The following is a 27,644-nucleotide window of genomic DNA, read 5'->3' on the forward strand; positions in this document are numbered from 1 at the left end:
CTGTTGGGGCAGGGAGCCCTGCTAGCATGATATATGACATGAAACATTGTAGCCAGCCTGTCCATGAATCACTCCAGCTGTTTGTTGTCAGCATGAAAAGCAAACAGGCCAGGGCTGCCGAGTGTTGACTAGGATGAGCTCAGGTTGGGAAGAGACATGACGTATGAATGTTTATTTAATAATTCTCTAATATTTCCAGTAGAGTGTGGCTATACCTTCTGAGGTTGTGGGGGGAAGGGGGGCGGCTGAAGAGGAAACTCTAATCTGTCAGGGTGGGTCATAAATCAGGCAGACAAGATCATTAATCAGGAATGGAGCAAAACTAGAGGGAGGTGGGACTCGGGCTGCCATTCCCAGGAGCAAAGGGGCATGCTCTTCTTTTCCATAAAACAAATCTCATTTGGGATGCAGCTCCGGCTGTGCTGCTTACATAAGAGCAAAGCCAGGGCAGTGGGCCAGTTAAGCAAGCGTGTGTGCTACCTTTATCATAAGCCTTGGCAATTTGAGCTTGTCAAGCATTAAATCCCTTTATAATTATCTTCTTTATATAACTCTTCATGTTCCTCATGGTTGATTGGGCAAGGTGCTTGTTTGGTTTAGAAGAGGGTTTTAGAGGAGTGAGGTCAATGTGTGCATACGCATGCATGTGTATGTGTACCCGCATGAGCAACTTCTTATATTTTCTCAAATCTACTCCAAAATCTTAGGCTGGGCATATTCTCATCATCTTTGCAGTTGGACAACATAGAAATTGTGCTCTAGAATTTGGCTTCTTAAAGAAAACAGTCTTACCTTCAGAGTCAGAGACAATTGCAGAAATTGACTTCCTGTAACTTTATTTAAAAATCAACCCTATTTTTTGCGTTTAAAAATATGGGGGGAAATGTTCAATCTTCACAGGTGGTCACTTCAGTCCAGAGTTCTATCTACTTAGATACACATGAGGTTCTCACAAGCACACTGAGTTCCTGTTCCTTCAATAGAGGGAGCTGAGCCATACACACTTTCCGCTGAATCGATGGGGAAGTTGTCCCAGGCAGGGGAGCATCTATATTTACACATTAGCTTGAGGAACAGATGATTGACTTATGGAAACTAAAGCAGGCAGAATTGGGGGAGGTTCTAGTTGTGAAAGAATAGTAGTGGGGGATGTCCTTGCCCACTTTTCAAACTTTTCTCATTGCCTCTGTTGCACTCTTTATTCATTACCTCTACCCAATGCCTCTTCTATTTATTAATGCTATAGACCCTTGTCAGATTTCAGCAAAATTCCATTCTTGGGGAGTAACCAAATGGGACAAATAGAATAAACTATATACATCTAAATGTATACCATTTTAATTATTCTATATCACTATAACACTTTGGTTATGTTGATATAAATTACAGATGAGGGGGATGGGGTGAGGTAGACTACCTCTTGATTGCTATTTAAAGGGCAAAGCCCCTGGAGAACATGTAGAGGCTAGAAAATGTTTCTTAGACAGCCATAGATGTAATATGGATATTTTAAAGAACTCTGTTTGCTGATCAGTCTCCAAAGTGAGATAACTTCATACTAAATTCAGCAAGTTGGGTGGGAGCAGAAAATTGGCTAGCAGAAAATTATTCATCAAGATGTTATCTGCAAGCACTTCTGCAATAAATGCTTTGGGATTAATAGGCTAAAATACAGAAAAAGCAGACATATGCCAAAAATAAATATTCAATAACACCACAAACATAGCTGTTTACATCTGGAAGTCCCAATTGCCCTGCTGAGTATGTAACTCTGTTTGCAAAATGTAAGCCTCAGTTAGCCAAGGTCATTAACTGTTCAGTACTACTTGCTGCATTAATCTTCTTCAGGGCATATACAGTACAACAGAATATGTTGGTTTGGGGTAGAATTTAAGGCAACAGTAACTCACAAACTTTCACACTATTTCACTGAAAGGAAGTTTGGGGGTATACTACTAGTGTATCTGGTACTTGATTTGGGGTCCTATAAACTTGGGCAATTTATTCACTATTTAAGGGGGGGAGTCATGATTGTCCAAAGGCTTAAGCCTTCTGCTTTGATTTCTCTTCAAGCAGAGTTCTAGACTAGCTTTTCAGTATAAGATCAACCCCATACACTTTTCTCAAATTCATATTGAGTTCTTATTTGTGGTTTTCCTTGGGATCTGCTGGAGAGAGGAACTTCAGCATGACTCTTGAGGAGTAGGGCAACTAGCGTGGGAGGCAACTAACCTTGCCAAATTAATTCTCAGGGCTAGCACAATCAGTAGGACTTTCATTGTAGACCCTTAGGGGAATAGCAAAACAGGTGATAACAAAAGAATTATGCAAAGTTGCCTTTGTAGGACTGTAGCACATTGTTATTAGGCATTGAAATAGATAAGTTGGGCTAACACAGTCTTCCTGGATAGTGATAGGCAAGCTACTTGTGGCTTGTGTTGGTATTTGCTCAGAAATGGACTGAGTTAGTTCCCGCACCAAACCAGAAAGTAACTCAACTTATTTCCAGGCTAAAGCCAAATTCTGTCCACCCTTTCCATTAATCCCTGTTTATTAGCTGAGTTAGCAATAGCAGTCCAGCCTCAGGAAATGGGAAGCAGGGAAGTCTCTTTGCCCCTTCTGGTACCTGGAGTGCTATGTAGCAGTGTGCCAGGACACAAGTCCTGATGGCTCTTTTATTTATTTATTATTTCTAGAAGTATTTGTATACCACCCTCTGGCAAAACAGTGTGGTGTATAACATAAAAACAGTTAAAAACAATACAAAAATCATTAAAATGACTGGCTACTTAAGAGACATTTTGAAAAGCTCCATAGGCCTGTTGGCTCAAAAAACTCTTTAAGAGACACTTGAAAGTCAAAAGCAAGGATGCCTGTGGACTCTCTGCTGGCAGAGTGTTCTGCAGTGTGGGACCAGTGACACTACATGCCTGTCCTGGATGAGGCCGTTCTGGCTTCTGTGACCCAGGGGATGGCAATCATCCAGATGATCTCAGTGATTGGGTTGGGATATAAGGGCTCAGGTGGTCCTTAAGGTATCCTGGACCTAAACTGTTCAGGGCTTTATATATCAATAGAAGAGCCTTGAACCTGGCCAGGTAGAAAATTGGCAGCTAGTGTAGATGTTTTTGCAGAGATGTTCACTCGCTATCAGCAGCTTGCCCTAGCGGCAGTCTAGCGGCTGCATTCTGCACCAGCTGGAGCTTCCAGACCATACCCAAAGGCAGCCCCACACAGAACACATTGCAATAATCCAGTTTCAAAGTTACCTATTTATTTATTTATACATACATACATACCCTGCCCTTCCTTCCAGCAGGAGCCCAGGGCGGCAATGCATGGACTACAGTGGCCAAATTACCTCTGATTCAGATATGGCCATAGCTGGTGTACCAGATGTTAGTAAAAGGCACTCCTAGCCATTGAGGCCACTTGGGCCTCTAATGACAAAGATGTATCCAGGACTGCCCCCAAACTATGTACCTCCTCTTTTAGAGGGAGTGCAACCCCATCTAGAACAGGCAACTGTTGCAATGTCAATAGCCCTAAGGGAAAATTATATTTCCCAAGGACTGAATGCAACCCTCTAGGCTTCTAGTCCTTGGAACTCTCCCCAGGCTGCATCCCTCACTGGCTGTGCTTTGTATCCCAAGTGTTTATATTGCTGTAATGTGTCCTTGAACTCTGATTAGAGATGTGAAGGCCTGGGTGGAAAATGGAATTTTGGGGGAAAAAATTTTTTCCTGAACTTTCCTTTTTTAAAAAAGGGGAGAAGAACCTCAGAAAATATTGGGGAAAAGTGTTTTTTTTTCCTAAAATTTTCTGGGGGTTTTTCCAGGCTTTCACATCTTTAACTCTAGTAATGCTTCTTCCTAGTCTGGTTGGAGGATAGAAAAATAATAAGTGTGACTATATGGAAAGAAGCCTACTGTATAAAGGTAAAATGTACATTTGTTGCTCCACCCACTTTCACCTCTGATCCCATCTACCATTGGCATGTGGTCCCCAGAAGGTTGTCCAGAAGAGGATACAGCCCTCAGGCTAAAAAAAGGTTCCTCGCTCGTGCACTAGGGTCTCTTGTGCTGGTGTGCTGTTTTGTAGAGCACAGAGCTCTGGAGAACTTCATCCTTCCCTCTCCCTACAGCCAGAACACTGTTTTTATCCAGTGGCCCAAGCAGTAAGTAGGTTTAAAAGGGGGGCAGTTCAGGAATTGTAGGAAGGAATGGGTTGGAGGGAATGAACTGAGGAATCTTTGACTTGGATTCTAATCTAAGCTTGAGAAGAATTCAAGCTTCCTGATGCTCACCTCTTCTTGTGAGGACAGATTATAACCCTCCAAAAGTTGATCCATATGAGTCCCAGAACTATGAGTTTCACTGGCATCTCTACTCCTGAACACGCCTACTGTAGTTATAATTTCTATAGATTCATACATCCATAAAAACATAAGAAGAGCCTGCTGGATCAGACCAATAGCCCATCTGGTCCAGCATGCTGTTCTCACAGCGGCCAAACAGATTATTATTATTATTTCCATTTATAGACCGCTTACTATCTAAAAGATCTCAAAGCGGTTTACAATAGAATACACAAGGTACAATAAAAAACATCAAATTAATTTACAAAATAAAATACATAAACAATATCCATATACATAAACACAGTATAAAAACAGATGCCTATGGGAAGCCCACAAGCCAGACCCTGACTGCAAGAGCACTCTCCTCACTTGCAGTTTCCAGCAAGTAGTATTCAGAAGTGTTTTGCCTCTGACCACGGCAGGAGATCTTAGTCATCGTAGCTAGTAGCCATTGATAGCCTGATCCTCCATGAATTTGTGTAATCCCATTTTAAAGCCTTCCAAGTTGGTGGCCATCACTGCCTCCTGTGATAGTGAATTCCATAGTTTAACTATGTGTTGTGTCAAAAGCACAGACTCAGAAAATAGATGATAGGAAAGGCATAAGACCAAGAAAAGGCAAATACTCAAGAGAGCACAAGAGGACCCAGCCATCACCAATCGCAGGCAGGGTCAATCTGGTGAGAGGGATGACTCCTCCCCCTGGAGAGGAGGCAAAAGGCTTTAATGGACCTTGCCTGTTCCTTCCAGTAGGAGGTGTCATCCCTATCAAGAATGTTATCCATCATCCCCAGTAAACAGAAATTCACGGTAAGACAAATTTCAGTTTTTTGTCTATCCTAAATCTTCCAACATTTAGCTTATTGGATGTCCACAAGTTCTAGTGTTATGAGAGAGGAAGAAAAACTTTTATCTATCCATGCAATGCATAATTTTATAAACTTCTATCGTGTCACCTCTTACTCGGCTTTTCTCTGAAGTAAAAAGTCTCAAATGTTGTATCACAGGGGAGTTGCTCCATCCCCTTGATTATTTTGGTTGCCCTTTTCCAACTCTACAATATATTTTTTGAGGTGAGGTGACCAGAACTGTACACAGTATTCCAAATGTGATTGCACCATAGGTTTGGCATTAGGATATTGATATTTTCAATTTTTATTGAAAATTTATTTATTTTCAATCCGTTTTATTTTCTGTTTCTTTCCTAATGATCCCTAGAATGAAGTTTGCCTTTTTCACAACTGCTGCACACTGGGTCCGCATCTTCATCAAGCTATCCACAATAATCCCAAGGTCTCTTTCCTGCTTAGTCACAGCCAGTTCAGACCCCATGACCATATATGTGAAATTAAGACTTTTTAGCCCAACATGCATCTTTACATTTATTTACATTGAACTGCATTTGCCATTTTACTGCCCATTCACTCAGTTTGGAGAGGTCCTTTTGAAGCTCTTTGTAATGTTCTTTTTTTAACCACTCTGAACACCCTGGGCTCCTGCTGGGAGGAAGGGCGGGATATAAATCAAATAATAAATAAATAAATAAATAAATAAATAAATAAATGCATTATCGTCAACAACCTTGACCACCTCACTGCTCACCCCTAAATCTAGATGGCTTATGAACAAGTTAAAAAGCACAGGTTCCATTACCAATCCTTGGGGGACTCCACTTTCTGTATCTCTCCATTGGGAGAACTGTCCATTTATTCCTACTCTCTGCTCTCTCTTTCCTAGCCAGTTCCTGATCCACAAGAGGATCTCCCCTCTTATTCCATGTCTGCTAAGCTTTGGTGAGGTACCTTGTCAAAAGCTTTTTGAAAGTCCAAGCATGCAGTGTAAACTGGATCGCCTCTATCTATATGTTTGTGACACACTCAAAGAACTCTAATAGGTTAGTGAGACAGGACTTACCCTTGCAGAAGCCATGCAAGGCTTGTTCTTCCATATGCTTCATTATTTTATCTTTAACAATGCTTTACACTAGTTTTTTCTGGAACAGATGTTAAGCTAATTGGCCTGTAATTTCCAGTATCCCCCTTAGATCCCTTTTTAAAAATTGGTGTTACGTTGGCCACTTTCCAGTCCTTAGGTATAGAGATGGATCCTCAGGACAGGTTTGTTAGAAGATCAGCAGTTTCACTTTTGAATTCTTTAAGAACTCTCAGATGGCTGCCATCCAAACCTGGTGATTTTCTCAGTTTTATTTTTTCCCTCTCTCGTTACCACTATCTACCTGAGTTCCTCAGATTCACTTCCTGCAAAAGTTAGTGCAGGCAGAGGGATCTGTCCTTTAACTTCTGCTGTGAATACAGATGCAAAGAATTCATTCAGCTTCTCTGCAGTCTCCTTATCCTCTTTTAGCACACCTTTGATTCCCTTGTCATCGAAGGGTCCGGCTGCCTCCCCAGATGGTCTTTGTTTTTTAACAAAGTGCTTCTCAATTTCTTTTTTTAGCATTACTTACATCCGCTTGCATTTCTTTTGCCAAAGTTTGTGTTTGTCTTTTGGGCAAGACTTCCATTTTTTGAATGAAGCTTTCTTGCTGCTAATAGCATCTTAGACTCTTCTTTTTAACCATGCTGACATCCTCTTGCCCTGGTGGTACCTTTCATGATCTGCAGTATACACTCCCGTTGAGTTTCTAATACAGTGTTTTTAAACAACTCCAAAGCTTTTTGGAGTTATTTGACCCTCTTAACTTTGCCTTTCAACTTCCTTTTTACCAATCCTTTCATTTTTGGGAAGATTCCTCTTTTGAAGTTAAATGTGACCATGTTGGATTTTCCTGGCGATTGGGCATTTACATGTATGGTCACTGCTCCCAATAGGTTCAACAACACTTATATCTCACACTAGGTCCTGGGTGGCACTTAATATTAAGTCCAGAGTTGTCACTCCTTTGGTTGGTTCTAGGGCACAGTCATTTAGGATATTTAGAAATTTTACCTTTTTATCATGATTGGAATATGTAGCCAGTCTACGTCAGGGTAGTTGAAGTCACCCATTACTACATTTCCTTTTTCAGTTGCTTTCTTGATTTTATTTCACCTCAAGATCTCCCTAAGCATTTTGTTCAGGGGGGTGATAGTACGTCCCCAGTACTAAATTACTCTTGGAACCCAGCATCCCCACCCACAACAATTCTATGAAGGAGTCTGCTTCTTTGGGAATTTCTAACTCTTTGATATACAGAGCAACACCACCTCCAGTACATCCTTCCCTGTCCCTCATCTAGAATTTATATCCAAAGATAGCCATGTCCCATTGGTTCGCTCCATTGCACCAGGTTTCCATTATGGCCACTATATCAGTGCTGTCCTATAATACTGGGGAGGCCCTGTAATACCAAGCACTCCAGTTTTCTCATTTTGGTTTGGAGGTTTCTATGGCTTTCCCCCATAATCACTTTGAAAGCTTCTCTGCCACCTTTTTATTTTAAGCACCAGCAGGCTGTTCCATCCTAGTTCAAGTGGAGCCCATCCGTTTTACACAGGCCTGACTTACCTCACAATGGTCACTAGTACCTAAAAATCCACATCCCTCTTCCTAACACAACGTATTGAGGCTACAAAGCTGCACCTGTCTAGCTGGCCTTGCACATGGTACTAGTAGCATTTCAAAGAAAGCTGCTGCATTGGAGGTCCTGGCTTTCAGCATCCTATCAAGCAACCAAAATTTTGCTTCCAGGACCTCACAACTACATTTCCCCATGTCATTGGTGGCAATGTGCACTATGTCCACTGACTCCTTCTCAACGCTATCTGTCAGGCTATCTAGATGATGGGCGATACCGACAACCTTCATGCCAGTGGGCAGTTAACCCTGCAATCTGTACACCCTTCACACACCCAACTATCTGTGTTCCTAATGATAAAATCACCCACTACCAGAATCCCTCCATCCCCCCCCCCCCGGAGAAGTATCCTCAATGGAAGGTAGCAACTCATCCCCCAATGAATAGGTAACTTCTAAGGGATTGTTTCCCTCTTCCTCAGAGTGACACTCTCCTTCCCCAAGACTCTCATTCTCCATGACAGCAGGGCAACTGTCATTCAGAAAATGGGGCACAGCTGTAATGTCCCTGAAGGCCTCATCCGCCAACCTCTCTGCGTTTCTCAGCTTTTCCAGGTCAGACACGTTGGCCTCAAGGGAATAAACTTGTTCCTGGAGAGGCAGGAGCTTATTGTATCAAGCGCACACCCACGACTTCTGTACAACGTACATGTGACAGATAGCGCAAAACATGGGAAAAACCCCACATCCCTGCTGGCTTCCTATCTGCATAATTGTTTGTGTACTATAAAGAGTACCTCTAGAATTTAGGATGCTCCTTCTAGCCTAAGAAGCTGGCTCTCCTTGCTGAGAGATTTATGTTAGTTCCTCCCAGCTACTGTAGCAGCCAATGAGGAGTGAACAGTGGGTGTTATGGGGGGAATGGACAATGGTTGATGAGTCAACTGGAGATTAACTCCTTGGGTAAGAGGTTTGCCTCCCTTCCTGAGAGGGAATCCTGTTTAAAAACATTTAATAATAATAATAATAATAATAATAATAGTAAAAAAAAAACTAACTTGCTTCTACTTGATTTTTTTATTTTATTACTTAGCACAACACACTTTTAAAAGTACAAGTTACACTGTAGTTTTAAGTGATACTTTGCACACTAGCTTTGATAAACAAAACTAGTTTTCAGCTGCTTTTAAACTGAACTGAAAGCTGGAACTTTTAGCAGAGTCTTTTTTCACTTACAACAGCCTAACCCTTTTAATCTAGGAAAACAGTGCTTGTTGTGTTTTTGGTTTTTAAAAGGCTAAAACTTTCCTTTTTAAATCTGGCAGTGCAGTCCAATACATGTCTACTCAGAAGTAAGCTCCATTGAGTTCAATGGGACTTACTTCTAGGTAAGTGTGTATTGAATTGCAGCCTATACACTATCTAGATATGTATGGTGTGGAACTATTAGTAGGGTTATTTATTTATAATTATTTATTTATTAGATTTATATCCCGCCCTTCCTCCCAGTAGGAGCCCAGGGTGGTAACTTTTTTTTTTACCCCTTCTCCTAAATTGTAGTTTAGCCTAGTTTCCTGTGGCCCCTCAAGCTTCCCTGCTAGGACAGAGGTGAAAACTAGGTTTCTATAGGCTTCCTACCCCCCAGGATTTCACTCCTGAGTTGTGAGTTATTACAGGTTTTGGGCTCCCTCTAGCTCAAGGAGTCCCCACGTACATGTTTTACAGTACTGGAAGTGATTTGTGTCAGGAGCATTTAGAGTTTAGATGGTCTGTGGCCAGAGTAGTAGTCCAAGCAGTTGGTTAAGAGTGCAAACAGAGATGCACATGGTCTAAAAATAAAGTAGATAGTGTGATACTGCTAGTGACATGGCATTCCACCCCCATCCCATGTTCCATGACATTTGGTGGACTTGCGTTGTATTTTACTTTTATCCTATTGCTCTTTGTAGGCATTGTGCATTTCTGAGTTGTAGTGCTCGTAGTACAAGAGTGTTATATAGCCCTTTATTGAAGTGCTACCTATCAGTCTCTCTCCCCTATAGCAGTACCTTTACATTTTGTGGTCCCTTTGGAACTATTTAATTCATTCAAAGGAATTTCTTTTCAAAAACTTTTAATTGTCTGGAAATGCCTTAAGCCACTGGATTTTCCTCCTCCCCAAGCACACTGAACCCCTTGTATTCTTTCTGATCCCCCTTTTTTCAGTTATTTCAAAGTTTCAACAATGCTGTTAACTTTAATTTGTAGATTTGCTCCTTGCAAGTGAAAAATCAATGGGGGGCTATCACAGTGTGAAATTCGACTGTCAATCTTAAGCTTATGGAGTGAGTAAGACATCTTAGAAGGGGAAAAGATCACAGTCTGTACAGTTTTCAGCTGGGCTATTTCAAAGAGAAGGCAAGGCTGATGGGCCGTTAGAGAGTATTTCAGTTAGATGGATGATTTCTCTGTGAAATACTGGAGTTAGCCCACAGAAGAGGGAAACCAGAGTTTAAAATATCCAGTAGTTGCCCTGAAGAATTAAATTGCACCTTAGGAACCTGAGTTGTGTCATACAGGACCAAAACCTGACCCTAACATTTGCCATTGCTTCTAAACAATATCTAGTAACAAATTAGTCGCCAGTGTTTCAGTTTTGTTCTTTTGTAAAGTTGCTAAGAAGCTCTTTGGGGCAAGTATTTATTCCATCTAGTGTATACAGTACACAGAAATGATTTCTGTGTGCTTCGGTATATGATTTGTATGTTATACATGACCACAGTGTAACTTAAAAGGATGGGCTGAATTATACATCTTGACCACACAGGATGCTTTTTTGGGTTGTAACCTTCCATACCCAATATAGAGTCAGCTTGCGTACTGACAGTAGGGAGTGGCATCCAGGAATCAAACAGAATGCTATACAAAGGAGCTCTAAGAAGTGCATGAATCACATTTGTTTTTCTTGCGTTATATGGTATCTGAACTCACTCTGTTCTTGTTAAGACTTAATGCTAAACCATAGTTTAATATTATATGCACAATCCTGCTCCCCTCTTCTCTAGCGCAGCCATGAGGAGGAGATCAGAAGCATCCTGATTTCAGCAAACTGCAGTATGTCATTTCATCCAAACTGGGGCAAACTGTGATATATTTAAACGAGGGGTTAGAAACATAAGAAGCTGGCTTATACTGAATCAGGCCATTGGTCTACTTAGTTCAGTATTATCTACACAGAGTAGCAGAGATCTCCAGGGTTTTAGGCTGGTAACATTCCCAGCCCTACCTGGAAATGCTGGGTATTGAACATGGGACTTTTTGCATGCAAAGTAGATGCTGTTACCACTGAGTTATGGCCCTTCCCCAAAGACTGGGAACCCTTTTCAGGCTAAGGATGGCTGACTGTTACTATCACCAACCCAAATGTGTCCTTAGCGTTACCAGGAACCTACTAGCCATACTGTTTGATCTTGATCTTTCTGCTGTTCTTCAGTTGTTTTGTTCTCCTAAACTTTAGTCTGCATTTTTCATTGTGTGTGGTTATACCCTAACAACAGAAAATGCCTCTTACTAAATTCTGAATTTTTCATGACAGAAAGTTTGGCTGGCTACTTCACTTTCACCTAATACTAATGCTGGTCTATTAAATGAGCAAAGGCAGAAGCCATTCAGTAGGATTCTTTTCTGCTTTGTAAAAGCTCCAGAAATCTATGGGACAGTTTTTTGTGATGCCTGTGAAATGAAAAACTGGTTACAGTTAATAAGAAATTTTGTGAAGTATATAGATTACAATGCAGTTCCCATCTTCTCTTTTGTTCAATCAGATGTTGCATAGAATAGAAATGTCCTGTTTGCTTTAGCAGCCAACCGATGTCCATGGAAAAACACTGAACAGGATAGGGTTGCCAGATTACTCCAGAATATTAAAGCCTCAATTGATACTCCTTATTTCAGAACACAACAGGTCAGTGAAAAAGACACAGTCACAGTTTTAGCATGTCCCTGATTAAAATTTTCACCTGGTAACAGGGGTGATAAAAATCTGTTTTGACTTCAGTTTTCCATTAATTATTTTAAGCATAAGGCTTAGTTATCTTTATGTGGCTTGAGGTAAACAAAGTTAAAACTGTAACCAGTGCACCTAAGGCATAAATTCAGTTATGCTGTGCAGTTCTGTGTCCTTTTTGACATTTGATTCATGTGTGAGAAAAACAGATGTTTTACAAAGGAGCTACGGGAACTCGTCCCTGCCCACCACCAAATGTAGAAGACTACAATAAGAGGACATGAGAGAAAGCAGGTACAAGCCTACCAGATAAACTTCAATATATTGCAGAGATGAACTCAAACTGGATATGCTAATGTCCAATTTGGTAGAGAGAAAAAATGGAGAAAGTCAATTTCTTCAAGACAGAAAAATTAAAGGAGACCCATCAAGACCACAGCCGAAGGCCAAGACCAACAACCCTTAGCCTCTTCTCTCAGTTTGCAACTTCAGCCTGGCCTCTAGATAAACAGGGCTAGATGGAAGAATCAGCCGAGGGAGCAGAAAGTCGGCAAGCAAATGCAAGTGGAACCAAGCAGTACAGAAAGTCTTACACCTTATACACTCTGAAACGAACACTAGACCAAGATGGACCAATGATCTTGCTTATTAAAAGGCAGCTTCCTAGAGGCTAGAAGCATGCTTTTTCTTTTTAACTGAAAGCTGAAATTCTCAGGCCATTGTATTTCGCACCAGTCATCAGTGCCTTAGGCATTTAGCTTGGTATAAGATGGTTACTGGAGTCTTGCTCAAGTTTCCTCCCTCTCATTGGGTCATATTTGAGAATAATAAGAGCTAGGGCCATTGAGCCCACCAAGCTGCTGTTCAGCAGGACGGTTTTTGTTGGTTTCCTGGGTGTTGCCTGCCTCCATGTGCAGATCTTGACATAGCAATAATAAAGAAGCCCTATGGTAGCCTCCCTTCCTACTCAGAGGTGGCTGTGAGGAGAGTGCATTGATGCCTTTTCTGATGTGGCCCTTTGTGTAAAAAATATGCCATTGTTCAATTGCTGTAAAGGGTCCAGATCCCTTTCTTCACAGTAGTACTTCACTTGTGGGGAAATTACATTTCCTCATCACTCACTGAAAATATGCAGTTTGTTTTTGCACCACTAATACTTCAAATATAATAATGTGCTTAATAATTGCTGGTGTTGAGCAGCATAAGTCCTTATTCCTCTGTTACTTTGTGGACTTTTTTCTTTAGATTTTAATTTAGTAGAGACCAAACATTCCCCATTGTGTAGCACTGAAATGCAGACGTTCATGTAAGAGTTCAGTTGTTAGTTTTTGTTAAGGCATTTATATACCACTTTTCAGGTGGACCTCACAAAGTGGTTTACAGAAGATATTACAACAATACTTTTTTTTTAAAAAAAAAGGTTACAATAAAATGGAAATGGCAGCTTGTTTAAGAAGTATCTGTTACTGCTTCTTCTCCTCTCCCCTTAGGGCAAGATGGTTCTACTGCTGATGACCCTGTGATGACAGTTGGGGGAAGGAGGAAGGGGCCACTATGGTGACAGTTCCTCAGCTTCTTTCTTCTCCTCTTCCCTCAGGGCAAGATGATTCTCCTGCAGATGCTGCTGTACCTTTTAAAGGTGGTAGACATCTGCAAGTCCACCCTTTCCCCCCTACAGCAATGCCCAGCCATTTTATGAGCCTTTTCTCTTATATTTATTTTTTTAGTTCTGTGAATGCATATCAGTGATCCAGTGCATGTCTTTGCTTCTCCTTTTTTGTAAAGTAGGGAAGAACACAAGTAGATAATTTTTATGAAGCAACACACACACAAAGTAAGGACCAGCACTTCTGGTCACCAGCTGCTTGTCATGTTTAGAGTTATTTGTTTCCCAGCTATTGTGTAGGTCCATAATAGCTCAGATTATGAATTTAGAATTTCAGTGCAAGTCACCCTGTCTGTACCCTCCTTTTAAAATAAATGAACAAAAATCCTTCCCAGTGGCTAATAGATCTGATGCCTCTAATCAAGCTGATTCGGATACTCCTTACTGTTTTCATTGATCATTGGTGCCATCTGTCTACAGTTTGATCGGGCCAGGCACGTGATTCCCTGAGGCAGAGAAGGCCAAGTGCCAACTCCTGAACTCGTGCTCTGCTTCTGCAGAGACATTCTTGGGCTCCATGTCAGTGGAGGAATGGGGGTGTGAAAGCAGCATAATGAATTCTTCTGAAAGGAAATTCTTTGGGGAATTGTTACCAGGTCCTAGCAAAATGTAGCTTAGAATGCCTTCTTGTGGCAGTAAGTTTTCTTTCCATGCCACTGTGATAGAGCATGCAAGTGTAAGAAGAATAATTCCTCTGTGGGGTAGAGCAACACATCACGTTTGCATTGCATGAAGATTAAATTAGTCAACAGAACTCCAAACTTGGCAAACAGCTGGTGGCATTAACAAGTTGTGCACGCAAGTATAAAATAGAGGCACTTGTGACACAGAGGGCCTCTGCTTTGCAGACACGCACTCTTGCATGCAACTTCTTCCAAATTTTCAGCTTAGAACATGGAAATTAGGCCACGGAACACTTCATTATTCATAACTTGGCAACTGGGAGCTAGGGCAGGTTGCCAAAATAAACCACCCACTGTAATTACAGGTGAATAGCAGCCTTAAAATTTTGTGCTACAAAAATGTGCAGTTATCAAGATGGGAGAACACTCCTCTTGGAGAACAACACATTAGCATCCCTGCCAATTCCTCAGTAGAGGCAGCATTCCTTCACAGGATTCCAAGTCAGCCTTTTTTAAGGATGCCAATCTACAAAGATTCATAATGGGAGGCGTTCCTACATTTTCAGCAAGAAAGCCAGCTTCTGTGTTGCAAGTAGATCATTGGGCATTTTTCATTTCACCACAATTCTGTATTGCCAGAGATCTGTGGACTGTGAGACGCTTGTGCCATTTTATGACCAAACTACCCCATTCTGTCTTGTCTGCTCATTTAGTAGCTTTGCTTCTGATCTTTCTTGCCAAATTTCTTGCCTACTACTTTTCTGGGGATAGCATGAAGTCATTCTGCCAGCAGCATCTGGCATCTAAACCTCTTTGCAATCCTAAGACTCTTAAAATGTGTCCACATATAGTTCAGAATTTTGTGATACTGGACAGAGCTGATAATGCCAAAAAGCTAAGTGTTTTCTTGGAAAAGAAACTTAATGGGTAGCTCGCTAGCTATGGGAGCAGGAAGGAATTTCTCCAGGTCAAAGTAGCTGGTGATGTTTCAATAAGTGCCACAGTTTGCTTGATTGACCAGTGTTGGTTTTATGTGTCCTGCGTTGCTGTTGCCTAAAGCAGAACATCAAAACATGTATTGTGAGAATTAACCAGTTAGAGTTGTGCAGGCATGGAAGATCATAGTAAAATTAAAATATAAATCTTGCAGTAAGAATGAGCTAAAGGTAGGCTGGGAGAAAACCTTGTCTGAAATCCTGGAGAGCCACCACCAGTCTGTGTAGACAATACTGAGCTATGTGGACCACTAGTCCAACTCAGTATAAGGCAACTTCCTCTATTCCTACAACCAAACAACTTCAACTTGGCTGCACTGCCTACCAGTAGAACATAGAAGGGGCTTAACTATAGAATCAGAGCCTTACTTTACATATTCTACTGCTGTGCCAATGAAGCAGCAATAGGCTGGGTTCATGTCCAGTAGCTGAGCATTTTGTGTCTTCTTTAAGACTGCTTTGAGACCACCACAACTGTTACCAAGTTGTATTTCATTTATCTTTAATGGTTCTGGTGCTAATCATAATGATCTTTCTCCACATACCTACTTTCTCCTTGCTTAATTGCATACTTTTTTTTACATTTTCCCTTAGTAAATTCCCAATGCGTGTAAAAATGTACTCATCCATCCATCACTACATAATAAGCGGAGCTCTTGAAATAGGTGGCATAATAAAGTAGTTGGGTTTTGAGCCTGTCTTGTAATAGTGTTGCCAGAAGTGGATTGTAGTTAATGGAAACTTGTACCATAGAAAATTTGTTAGTCTTTAAGGTGCCATAAGACTCTTTGTTGTCTTTGTTGCAAGAGACTAACACAAAAATAGTTTTGACAGATTACCAGATTCTGCACCAGGTATATTTTCTAGCATGCTCACATTCATACAGATGATCCAGCTGTAATGACATTTAATGGTGTGTGTCTGTTTTGTTGTTATGTGCCTTCAAGTCGATTACAACTTATGGTGAATATGATTCACTATGAATCAGTGACCTCCAAAAGCATATGTCATGAACCACCCTGTTCAGATCTTGTAAGTTCAGGTCTGTGGCTTCCTTGATGGAATCAATCCATCTCTTGTTTGGCCTTCCTCTTTTTCTACTCCCTTCTGTTTTTCACAGCATTATTGTCTTCTCTAGTCAATCACGTCTTCTCATGATGTGTCCAAAGTATGATAACCTCAGTTTCATCATTTTAGCTTCTAGTGACAGTTCAGGTTTAATTTGTTGTAACACCCAATTATTTGCCTTTTTCGTGGTCCATGGTATGCGCAAAGCTCTCCTCCAACACCACATTTCAACTGAGTTGATTTTTTTCTTATTTGCTTTTTTCACTGTCTAACTTTCATAGCCATACATAGAGAACGGGAATACCATGGTCTGAATGATCCTGACTTTGGTGTTCAATAGTAACTACTACTGCAATTTTGTATGCTACTTTTCCACATAGATCTGCTACTTCTTATTGTGGCATTACATATTGACTGGTTTTTCTATCACAGGTTTGTGCCCTCCGTTATTCTGGAAATGCCTGTACCAAAAGCAGTTCATTTTTTTCAGAATTTTGCTGTGAACAAAGGTTTCTATTTTGTCAAGCGCTGGGGTGGTTGGTTTGGATGCATAAATTATTTATTTAACATAAAGTTCCAGGAAATAGTCCTGTATCTTTGCAGGCAGAGGTAGCATCTCTTTTTTGCTGATAGAAAGAGCAAAAGCTAGTGGATTGTTTATGAGAGAGTCTGAATTTTGTCTGAATTCTCAGATTCATGAACACCAAACTAAATGACTGTGTGAAAAGAGGGGAAGGTCCAGGATTTCAGGTGTCGGAAGTAGCCTATGAAATTTTATTGGTGGTGGATATAATCAATTCTAAATGCGTTTTACAAGGTATGTATAAACAGCAGGGCCATAAAATTTATGGAATGTTATGCACAGTGTGACTATTTATGAAGGAGAAGGAAATTTGTGTTCTGTTGAAATAGACAAACTGGAGAGGGAGATAGAAAGGGAATTTTCTGAAGCAGAACAACAACACAAAGTCTCTCTCCCTCTCTCCCTCCCTCTCCCTCTCTCCTTCTCTCCTCTCTCTCTCTCTCTCTCTCTGTGCTCACATCAGGCCCTGGCTGAAAGGAACAGATGGTAATCAGAGGTATACTATGGCCATGGCCCTTTCCGGGTTGCTACAACTTCACATGTGTAGGGGAAGCAAGGCCTCCTTTTTGGCTCTTTATTGTTTGTTTTTCCAGCGGATCTGACTCAAACTAATGGATGCTGATGCTTTATAGAAAAGTGAAAATGTGGATAACTTGTACACATCTATCGTAGCTGAGTAAGCAAAAGTCAATATAGCCAGTATATACTAAAACAACTCCTGAAGTGCAACCTCAAAACCTATGACCAAATGCGTTTCAGTAGTCAATGTACAAACAACAAATATACAATTCAGCATAAATCTATGTAACAATACAATTCACAGCACAACTTGTATAAGAAGTATAAAGTTTTTTTATTTAGATTAATATTCCAGTATTTAAATAATATATTTTTTATCTTTGCAGGAGTTGTGCTGTGAATTGTATTGTTACATAGATTTATGTTGAATTGTATATTTGTTTTTTGTACATTGATTGACCCCTGAAGAAGACTTTGTTGAAACACATTTGGTCATAGGTTCTGATATTACACTTCAGGAGTTGTTTTTGTATATACTAGCTATATTGACTTTTGCTTACTCAACTATGATAGATGTGTACAAGTTATCCGCATGTTTTTGCTTTTCTGTAAAGCATCCGCATCCTTATCATAGTCAGATTTTTTGGTTCCCAATTCCTTGTTTTATATTTCACTTTGTTGGGACATACTTTTTGGTTTGTTTTTGTTTTTCCAGCAGCACACCAAGGCGGAATACGGAAAGTGGACCATTGGGTTTGAGGGGAAGGGGAGGTATTTTAGCACTTGATTCTTCTGTTCTAGTGCTGGGTGTTTCTTATTTGAATCAATCTCAGTTTCTGATGTGGGACACAAGTCAGACAGGCTAAAAAGTTGATGTATTTAATTTTAAATTTCCGTTCCATTTCAGTGACCTTGTCTTCTTGGTATACTGAAATGGGAAATGCCAGTCATCTCTACCATTAGGATACGTCTGTTACTCCCTTCCCTTTTCCAGTATAGCAGGAGTGGGGCACTGTTTTCAGCCTAAGGGCCTCATTCCCTTCTGGGCAACCTTGGGGGGAACACATGCCAGTAGTGGGCAGGACCAGAGACAAAAGTGAGTGGACTAACAAATGCAAATTTCCCCTTTGAACAGTAGTCTGGATTCTACACACACTCTCAGAACCCTCCTCCATCCAAGCAAGAAAGAGGCATTATCAGAGTTTCAGGACACATTCCAGCCAAGCAAAAACACTAAAGGAGGATATGAATCAGGGCTGGTGAGGGGTGTGGCCTGGAGAGTTCTGAGAGCCAGATAGAGAGGCCTGGAGGGCCACTTCAAATCCATTAATTGGCCCTTCCCCCCTTACTTATTCTGCCGTGTGAAGGCCTGGCTGAATCTTCCACATGTGAGCAGGTATTGAGGGCTTTGGCATCCTAGCTGAGCTGGAGTAGAGGTTGTACGTCTTCAGGCTTGCTGTATGCCCCCTCCCAGCCTTGTTAATAAATGTATATTTAACAATGTCTGGAGCTTATGAAGTGATATTAAGTAAATCAATACCCCCCTCATTGATTGTCCAGGATCCCTCCAGCATGACCCATGCAGCAATGCAGTAATTTTCCAGCTAACTAGCACCCTGATCTACAGCCCTGCTATTGATTGCCCGTTGTATCAGGCAGGCGCTGTGTGTCGTTGCTTACGGCTCAATTCAGCCTCCTCTGATAACATTCGTTTATTACTGGACAGGGGTGATCATCTGAGAGGCTTACACAAATTGCCCAGTGAGGGGCAGCCCATTAGACTCCTGGTTTTTTTAAAAAAACAGTTTTCTGTTATTGCCTGCCTCTTCCTTACCTAGATCCAATTTCGGTTGGTTGGTAGTCCTGTTTGTTATGCTTGGAGATGCTGCCCAGTTCACCTGGCTACCAGTTGCTGTTATATCAGACATTAAGGGACAAAGCAGAATAAAATTGGTTCAGACATCTTACTCAGTTTCTTGGAGAGGTGAGCTAACCGGAGCTCTGTTATATTACTGTTCCTGCTAGCCCTCTTTGCTCTTGATACCTGTCAGGCCCAAGATGTGACTCAGGAACCAGACCAACGATTGTAGTTAATTCGTGTTTTATTAGGGTAATGTCCAAACAAAGGCTGCGTTTTCTCATGAATCAATACAGGGATACAGGTCCTGCGGCATTGGGAGAAAGTTGACAGAGCAAGGGACTTCTTCCCGCCTGTTCTTTAAGAAGGGGCCAAACGGGCGCGCAATCTTTCGCTCCTCCTTAACTGCCCGTCAGGTACTGCCCACCTTCCCCCCCTTCTCTCCTGTCTTTTCAGCTGTCTGCGTGTGCGCGGTGAGGGGGGAAGCATCACCCCCTCCTCTTCTGAAGTTTCCGATTCCAGGATGGGGGATAGGGGAGGGGCTGATGGTAAACTGCCTCCCCGCTTTTCGGCTGTGAGCAGCCCTCCCTCTTCCCCCTCTTGCTCTGAGCCTGAAAGAGGGGGAGGCGTGAGAATGTCCAGGGAGGGCTCAGGCTCCCCGTTGCTAAGCGACCTTATCACTGGCAGTTCCTCTGTTTCGTCTTCGCTCCAAAGGGGGGAAGTTCCTCCCCCTTCCCTCTGCCATCCATCCGAATACTCTTCTCCCAACTCTCCGGGATCCAGCTCCCCGGGATTGGGACCCCAGCTCTGCCTTCCGACACCATCCCCCCTCCCAGGCTGTGCCCCCCTCCCCTTGTCTGGCTTGGGACGGTGGGGAAAACGTTGATGGAAAAGTTTTACCAATTCTGGAGCATGCACATCAGCTGCATCTTCCCATGATCTGTCAGCCACCCCATAGCCTTTCCAGTGAATCAAGTACTGCAGCTTGTGGCGTCTGATCCTGGAATCTAAGATCTCCTCAACTTCAAACTCAAGCTGCTCATTTACCAGGAGTGGAGCTCCGGGAGGTTCCTCCGGCCGTAACTCACTGGGAGGGGCGGCTTTCGTTAAGAGGGATCGATGGAACACAGGATGTATTTTAAGCGTGTCAGGCAGCTTCAGTCGGTACGCCACGGGATTGATTTGAGTTTCTATTTTGAAAGGACCCACCCTCTTGTCTTGTAATTTTCTACATTTGCCCGGCATCTGGAGGAAGCGGGTGGACAGCCATACCTGGTCTCCCGGTTGAAGGGGGGGCCCTCCTTCCTGTGCAGGTCAGCAACTCGCTTGTACTCCGTTTTGGCTTCATTTAACTGCTGTTTCAGTGTCTGTTGCGCCGCTTGCAATTCCTTAAGGAAGTTCTCAGCTGCCGGTACCAGCATTCCTTCTGAGCTGCTTGGAAAGACTTTAGGATGGAATCCATAATTAGCGAAGAACAGGGTTTGTTGAGTGCTGGAGTGCAGAGAATTGTTGTAGGCGAACTCTGCAAAATGCAAATATGATACCCAGTCAGTCTGTTGATAGGACACATAACTTCGTAAATATCTTTCCAAAACGGCGTTCAAGCGTTCCGTCTGCCCATCTGTCTGGGGGTGATGGGCGGAGGAGAGTTTTAATTCCGTCTGCAACTGTTTCCACATTGCTCTCCAAAATTTGGCTGTGAACTGAGTTCCTCGGTCTGAGGCTACGCTGTTTGGCAATCCATGCAGCCGGTAGACTTCTTTTATGAATAACTTGGCCGTTTCTTTAGCCTCTAAGGCCCCTGCACAAGGAAGAAAGTGTGCCATTTTGGTAAGTAGATCCACCACTACTAAGATGGCTGTCATTCCTTGGGACTTGGGTAGATCAGTTATAAAATCCATGGAGAGGTCCTTCCAGGGTTCGTGTGGGACAGGCAACGGTTGTAACAGTCCTGCTGGTGTCCCTGTTTGTGTTTTTGTCCGCAGACAGACAGAGCAGGACTTTACATAACTCTCAATATCCCGACGCATTTTAGGCCACCAGAAGTCCTTGGCCACGTTCTGAATGGTCTTGTAAATCCCAAAGTGTCCCGCTGTGATGGAATCATGACACTGGCGTAGGATTCTGAGCCTTAATTCCCCTTCTGGCACATATCTGGCGGTTTTGAACCATAACAGTCCATTTCTCCAGTGAAAGGTTACTTCTGAGTCTTGACCTTGTCCCGTCTCCTGCTGATATTTTAGCATGTCTGCATCTTCTTCTTGTGCCTTTTTGAGTTCCTCTTCCCATGAAGGCTGGCATACTCCCAACGTTAATTTCTCTGGCGGGATTACGTACTGAGGCTGGTCCTCAGATTCACTTTCTTTGTATTGTGGCTGTCTGGATAAGGCATCCGCTCTCTGGTTTTTGGCTTGGGCATGGTAAGTAATCTGGAAGTTAAACCTAGTGAAGAACTGGGACCATCTTATCTGTCTCTGGTTCAGCTTTCTGGCTGTTTGGAGGCTTTCAAGATTCTTGTGGTCGGAGCGCACTTCAATTCGATGAGAGGTCCCCTCTAGGTACTGTCTCCAGTTTTCAAAAGAGTCCTTGATGGCCAGCAGCTCCTTCTCCCAAACTGTGTAGTTCTTCTCTGCAGGCTTTAACTTCCGAGAGAAGTACGCACAGGGGTGCAGCTCCTTCCCTTCTTGGTCTAATTGTAGCAGGACCCCCCTGATGGCAAAATCTGAAGCATCTGCTTCCACTACGAAAGGGCGGTTCGGATCAGCAAAGCGCAGAATGGGCTCAGTAGCAAACCTTCTCTTCAGCTCCTCAAAGGCCTCGGTGGCGTTCTCTGTCCATTGAAACTTCTTCTTCCCCCTTAAACAGTCAGTCAGAGGAGCTGTTAATTTGGAAAACCCTGGAATGAACTTTCTGTAATAATTGGCAAACCCCAAAAACCGTTGTACATCCTTTTTGGTGACAGGTTGGCCCCAGTCCAATATGCAGCTTACTTTCCCTGGGTCCATCTCCACGCCTTCCGCTGAGATTCAATATCCAAGGAAGTCTAGAGACTTGAGGTCAAATCCACATTTCTCTAATTTAGCATACAGGTGATTTTCTCTCAGTCTCTTCAACACCGTCTTCACATGCTGGTCGTGGTCTTCCTGGTTCTTTGAGAACACCAGGATATCATCTAAGTAACAGATTACATACGTGTCCAACAAGTCTCTAAACATGTCGTTCATGAATTTTTGAAAAATTCCTGGACTTCCACAAAGTCCGAACGGCATGACCAGGTACTCAAACTGTCCGTAAGCGGTCAAGAATCCTGTTTTCCATTCATCTCCCTCCTTCATTCTGATCAGATTGTACGCTCCTCTCAAATCCAACTTCGTGAAGATTTTTGCAGAGCGCAGTCGGTCCAGCAACTCTGAGACCAGGGACAGCGGGTAGCTGTTGGGGATGGTGATCTGGTTCAATGCGCGATAGTCGTTACAGGGTCTGAGTTCCCCCCCCTTCTTTTTCACAAACAATAGTGGCGCTCCAGCAGGGGATTGTGAGGGGCGTATGAATCCTCGCCTCAGGTTTTTATCCAGAAATTCCTTCAGGGCCTCCCTCTCATTCTCTGTGAGAGAGTAGATTCTCCCTGATGGGATGCTGGCTCCTGGCACTAGATCAATCGCACAGTCGTAAGGGCGGTGGGGGGGTAAAGTCTCTGCCTCTTTTTCATCAAACACATCTTTGAATTCTTCATACTTTGGCGGCAGGGTCACTTGCTCGATCTCTTGCACTGCCCCCGCTAAGGTGTTCTTGATTCCTTCAGATTGACAGTTCTCCTGGCAATACTGTGAGGTGAACCACACCACCGCCTCCTTCCAACTTATTTTGGGTTCATGCTTTGCTAGCCAGGGCATTCCCAGAATCACCTCAAAGTTCGAGAGATCTGACATGTATAGAGAAATGAACTCTTTGTGCCCAGGGATTTGAAGTTTCACTTCCTCCGTGGCTTGTGTCACCCCTCCTGACTTCAGGGGTCTCCCATCGATAGTCTCCACAGCTAGGGGAGCGTCCAGTTTCCACCGGGAAATTCCATGACGCTTGACTAACTTTGCATCAATAAAATTTGTGGAGGCTCCACTGTCAATTAAGGCAGTGGAATTAAACACCCCTCCTCTGGAAGTTGTAATCCGAATAGGCAAGACCAACACCCCCTTTGAGGGAGGTTGGATCGTTGGGGGGCCTTTATACAACGCTGCCCCCAGTCCACCGGCCTGCACGTGGACTGGGTGTTCTAGTTTCCCGACGGCTCGGCTTTCCCCCCTTTCAGTCCACAGTCTCTGGCCACATGGCCCGGCTTTGAACAATAAAAACATAAACGTTCCCGGCGGCGTCTTTCCTTTTCTTCTTCCGACAATCTTGGCCTAGCCCCTCCCTGTCCCTCAGTTGCATTACCTGCCATCCCTGTAGTGGGAAGGGTCTTGTTGCGGGATGCCGAGGCTGAGTATCTCGGGACCTCCTGCTTCCTTTCCAGGCGCCTTCCTTCCATCCGGTGATCTATCTGTAGGCATAGCCGGATGAGCCCTGGTAGGTCAGCGGGGGGGGGAGGTCCTGGCCAACTCATCCAGGATTTCAGCATTTAATCCACTCCGGTACATAAACATCAGGGTGGCGTCATTGTAACCAGTTTCCTGGGACAGAATTTTAAAAGCGTTAGTGTACTCGGAAACAGTCCCTTTAGCTTGCTTCAGAGCGCCTAGTTGCCGCGCTACTGTTTCAGCCCTTTGCGGGTCTTGAAACATCTCGGTCATCTCCTGTATAAATCCTCTGTACCTTCCTAAGACAGTATCCTTTCTCACGAGATACGGAGTCACCCATTTTGCAGCTTCTTCCTCCAGGAGGCTAATCACGAAAGCTACTTTAGCCCCATCGTCTGGAAATTCTGTGTGCCTGACATCCAGATATAACTCACATTGAGCCACGAAGGTTGCCAACTGATCACTTTGTCCCGCGTATTTTGGGGGCAATCCAATGGGAACCTTTACTACGGCAGCTGGAGGGCCTGTTCGCATCTGGTCTATCGTGGCCTTCAAGGTTTGATTATCCATCTTCAGCGCCTTGACTGCTGCTAGCAGGGCTTGAACATCCGTCTGCAAATCAGCTACCTTAGTCCTCAGGAGTTCCACTTCTTCCGTCTCAGAAGTGGGGTTCGTCCCCCCCGCTGCTCCCTTTGACATCTTGTCCCAGTCAACTGAAGAGAGCGTTGAGGGTGATTTAGGTGGCTCTGTCAAGCTGTCAGGCCCAGGATGTGACTCAGGAACCAGACCAACGATTGTAGTTAATTTGTGTTTTATTAGGGTAATGTCCAAACAAAGACTGCGTTTTCTCATGAATCAATACAGGGATACAGGTCCTGCGGCATTGGGAGAAAGTTGACAGAGCAAGGGACTTCTTCCCGCCTGTTCTTTAAGAAGGGGCCAAACGGGCGCGCAATCTTTCGCTCCTCCTTAACTGCCCCTCAGGTACTGCCCGCCTTCCCCCCCTTCTCTCCTGTCTTTTCAGCTGTCTGCGTGTGCGTGGTGAGGGGGGAAGCATCACCCCCTCCTCTTCTGAAGTTTCCGATTCCAGGATGGGGGATAGGGGAGGGGCTGATGGTAAACTGCCACCCCGCTTTTCGGCTGTGAGCAGCCCTCCCTCTTCCCCCTCTTGCTCTGAGCCTGAAAGAGGGGGAGGCGTGAGAATGTCCAGGGAGGGCTCAGGCTCCCCGTTGCTAAGCGACCTTATCACTGGCAGTTCCTCTGTTTCGTCTTCGCTCCAAAGGGGGGAAGTTCCTCCCCCTTTCCTCTGCCATCCATCCGAATACTCTTCTCCCAACTCTCCGGGATCCAGCTCCCCGGGATTGGGACCCCAGCTCTGCCTTCCGACAATACCTGAATTCATTACGAGACCTACCCTACTCTGCTACTGAGAGCAACAGCAATTTGGTTTAGCAAACAGAATGGAACAAGTGGGATCTGCAACAAAATGTTGAAATGTGGAGTGCTCCTGTTCAAGGTTCTAGCTTTCCAGCCAACCATAACAATTTTCAAGAATACTCAGTTCCATTTCCACTTCTGCTCCCCCGTCTTCCCCCATCCCCCCAAGAGTTGATCAACATTCCATGTTCACTGATCATACTCAGTCATAATTTGGGTTGTTCTTCAAGGTTTCCACTCTTAGTTTTTGGGATTTAAGTTTTTGTACTTCTGCAAATTTTGGGGTTTCCCAAGTATGCTGATACTTCCCTCTTGTGCCACTTGGCTACACTTCAAATCCATGCTTGGACTGTGAGTTTGCTATTACTATATAAATATTAGACAGACATCATCTCTGTTATCTTTGCAGTATCTACTGAAGACCTTCCTCTTTCAACAAGCCTTTTAAGTGGAGACCTTATTCCAGTCTGCCTCTGTGTTTCAAATTGCTTTTAAGATGTCTTTAAAGCTTTTTTAAAAAGATGTTTTTAAAGATGTTTTGTTGTAATGTATTTTAAAGTCTGTTTTTATAGTGTTTTAGGGTGTTTTTAGTGCTTTTGTTTGCTGCCATGGGGTCCTACTGGGAGGAAGGGCAGGATATAAATCTAATCAATAGATACAAAGAAAGACAGGTAAGACGAGGATCCTGCTTTTTTATAGAGCTTGGTTAGTTTCTACTTGAGTCTGTGTCTGATGAAGTGCCCAAAGAACTGTTCTCAGCCATACAGTGAGTTCCCATCATAGAAGGAATATTTGCACTTTTTACACAAGACTGTGTTTGCTGACATAACAGCAATCTGTGGTTGCGCTACTCTATATCATGTTTCACAACTAGTGTATTATATGCCCATTAACAAAACAGTGGGTATTTTCCCATTGACAAAGCTGTCTCTCGTGTGTGTGTGTGCGTGTGCGTGTGCGCGCGCCAATTTATTTCATTTTGATTGCAAGGTTTGGGTTTGGATTCTTTTTGTTCTCCTGGTCTCTACCTGGCTTGCAGTTACAGATACATGTAGAAGATATTCTATTCACTGTCAAAATGTTGCTCAGCTTTTAACAATAATAGCCAAGATCTAAAACTTCTTGTTACAGTTATCTCCCTTTAAGCTTAACACTGTTTAAGTTTCATGAGGGCATATTGCATTTTGCTGCTGATATCTCAGCCTTTTTTGTAGGTCCCCATGGGTATGTCATAGCCTTTGTACAACTCTTCTCTTGCAGATATGTTCCCTATTTATTTTAATTTGGCATCATCTTGCAAGGTCCCCTTGACCAACACAATTTCCATTTCGCCAGAAACGTATTGGATCATGATCATGGTGTTCTCTCATTCTTCCCCACCTCCTCTGGAATACTGTGTAGTGCTGATACCCTGGGACCGAGTTCATGTGTTCTGTACCATGCTTCTTAGCCTTTGCCCTTCAATTTGGCAGCTACAGCTGATTCTTAAGACTGCAGACATTATAAGCTGCTTTGACTTTATTTCTTCAGTTACTTTCACCAGGAGCTAACGTGCACCCTGCCACCCTGTGGTTTTGCCTACCATACTTGGCACATAATTAAATCAATGAATTTTTTCTAAGAACTCAGCCAACCCTGAGTTTGTCATCTATTTTAGGATTACAGAAGACTCAGCAGTGACAACGTTTGAGGCGCTAAAGGCTCGTGTCCGTGAGTTAGAAAGGCAGCTGTCCCGTGGGGACCGTTATAAATGTCTCATTTGCATGGTGAGTAGCTTTGCCAGTTGTTGTCATGAATAAGAAAATGACTCTGTATCTCTGCCTTGCCAATAGGAAGGTGGCATAATTGATACATAATGTGGGGAAACTGAAGCCTTGTCCTTTGTCTCTTAACTCGGGGGGGGGGAATGGCACAACTTTCACTTGCTCAAGAATCTGTTTCAATGTTTATCTGTGATGTGGTTTTAATTGACAGCTTGTCTCAATATGTTGGTGTCATTTTATAGACCAACTACTCTACCTGCGGATCTCCTTGTCTCCATGTTCTCCTCTCCCTGTGTACATTGCAAAGTCAAAATACTTGTTGTAAGGGTGACTATGTAGCCTAAGTACAGGTCATTAGCTGAACTCTTTCAAAGTTGTTGGTTGTCTGCACCCAGATGAGGGCCTTGACTCTTGTTACTTGCTTACTGAAGTGCTCAAGCTCCCTCTAGTGGCTCGGAGTCTGCAGCTAGTTACATCTCTGTAACCAGAATGCTGGTATCTTTCCTGCCAGGTTGTGTCTTCATTTCCAGTGCACCCCACTTTCCCAATAATTAAATGACTGGGAAGGCAGATACTGGGAAGTGTGCATGTGTTTCTTCTATGAAATTATGAAACTCACCTTTTTTTTTAGCCCTTTTAAAGCAGGGGTGGAAAACCTGTTGCCCTCTAGATGTTGCTGGGCTACAGTTCCCATCATCCTATGTTGACTGGGGCTGATGGGACCTTGAGTTCTACAGAATCTGGAGAGCCAGAGGTT

At 43.1% G+C, this 27,644-nt stretch overlaps 1 protein-coding gene across 4 annotated transcripts in view; it reads left to right on the plus strand.

Moving 5' to 3' along the window:
• The window catches only part of RNF220 (ring finger protein 220), a 486,818-nt gene that overhangs the window by 445,643 nt on the left and 13,531 nt on the right, over positions 1 to 27,644 (plus strand). For all 4 annotated transcript variants that reach the window (XM_061632741.1, XM_061632742.1, XM_061632743.1 and 1 more), the window contains one exon: positions 26,782 to 26,890. In XM_061632741.1, coding sequence (XP_061488725.1) covers positions 26,782 to 26,890 — 109 coding nt within the window. The remainder of the gene's footprint in view (positions 1 to 26,781; positions 26,891 to 27,644) is intronic.

Source organism: Rhineura floridana, chromosome 6 (genome assembly GCF_030035675.1).
Source record: "Rhineura floridana isolate rRhiFlo1 chromosome 6, rRhiFlo1.hap2, whole genome shotgun sequence".
In the NCBI taxonomy this organism is placed as follows: Eukaryota; Metazoa; Chordata; class Lepidosauria; order Squamata; family Rhineuridae; genus Rhineura; species Rhineura floridana.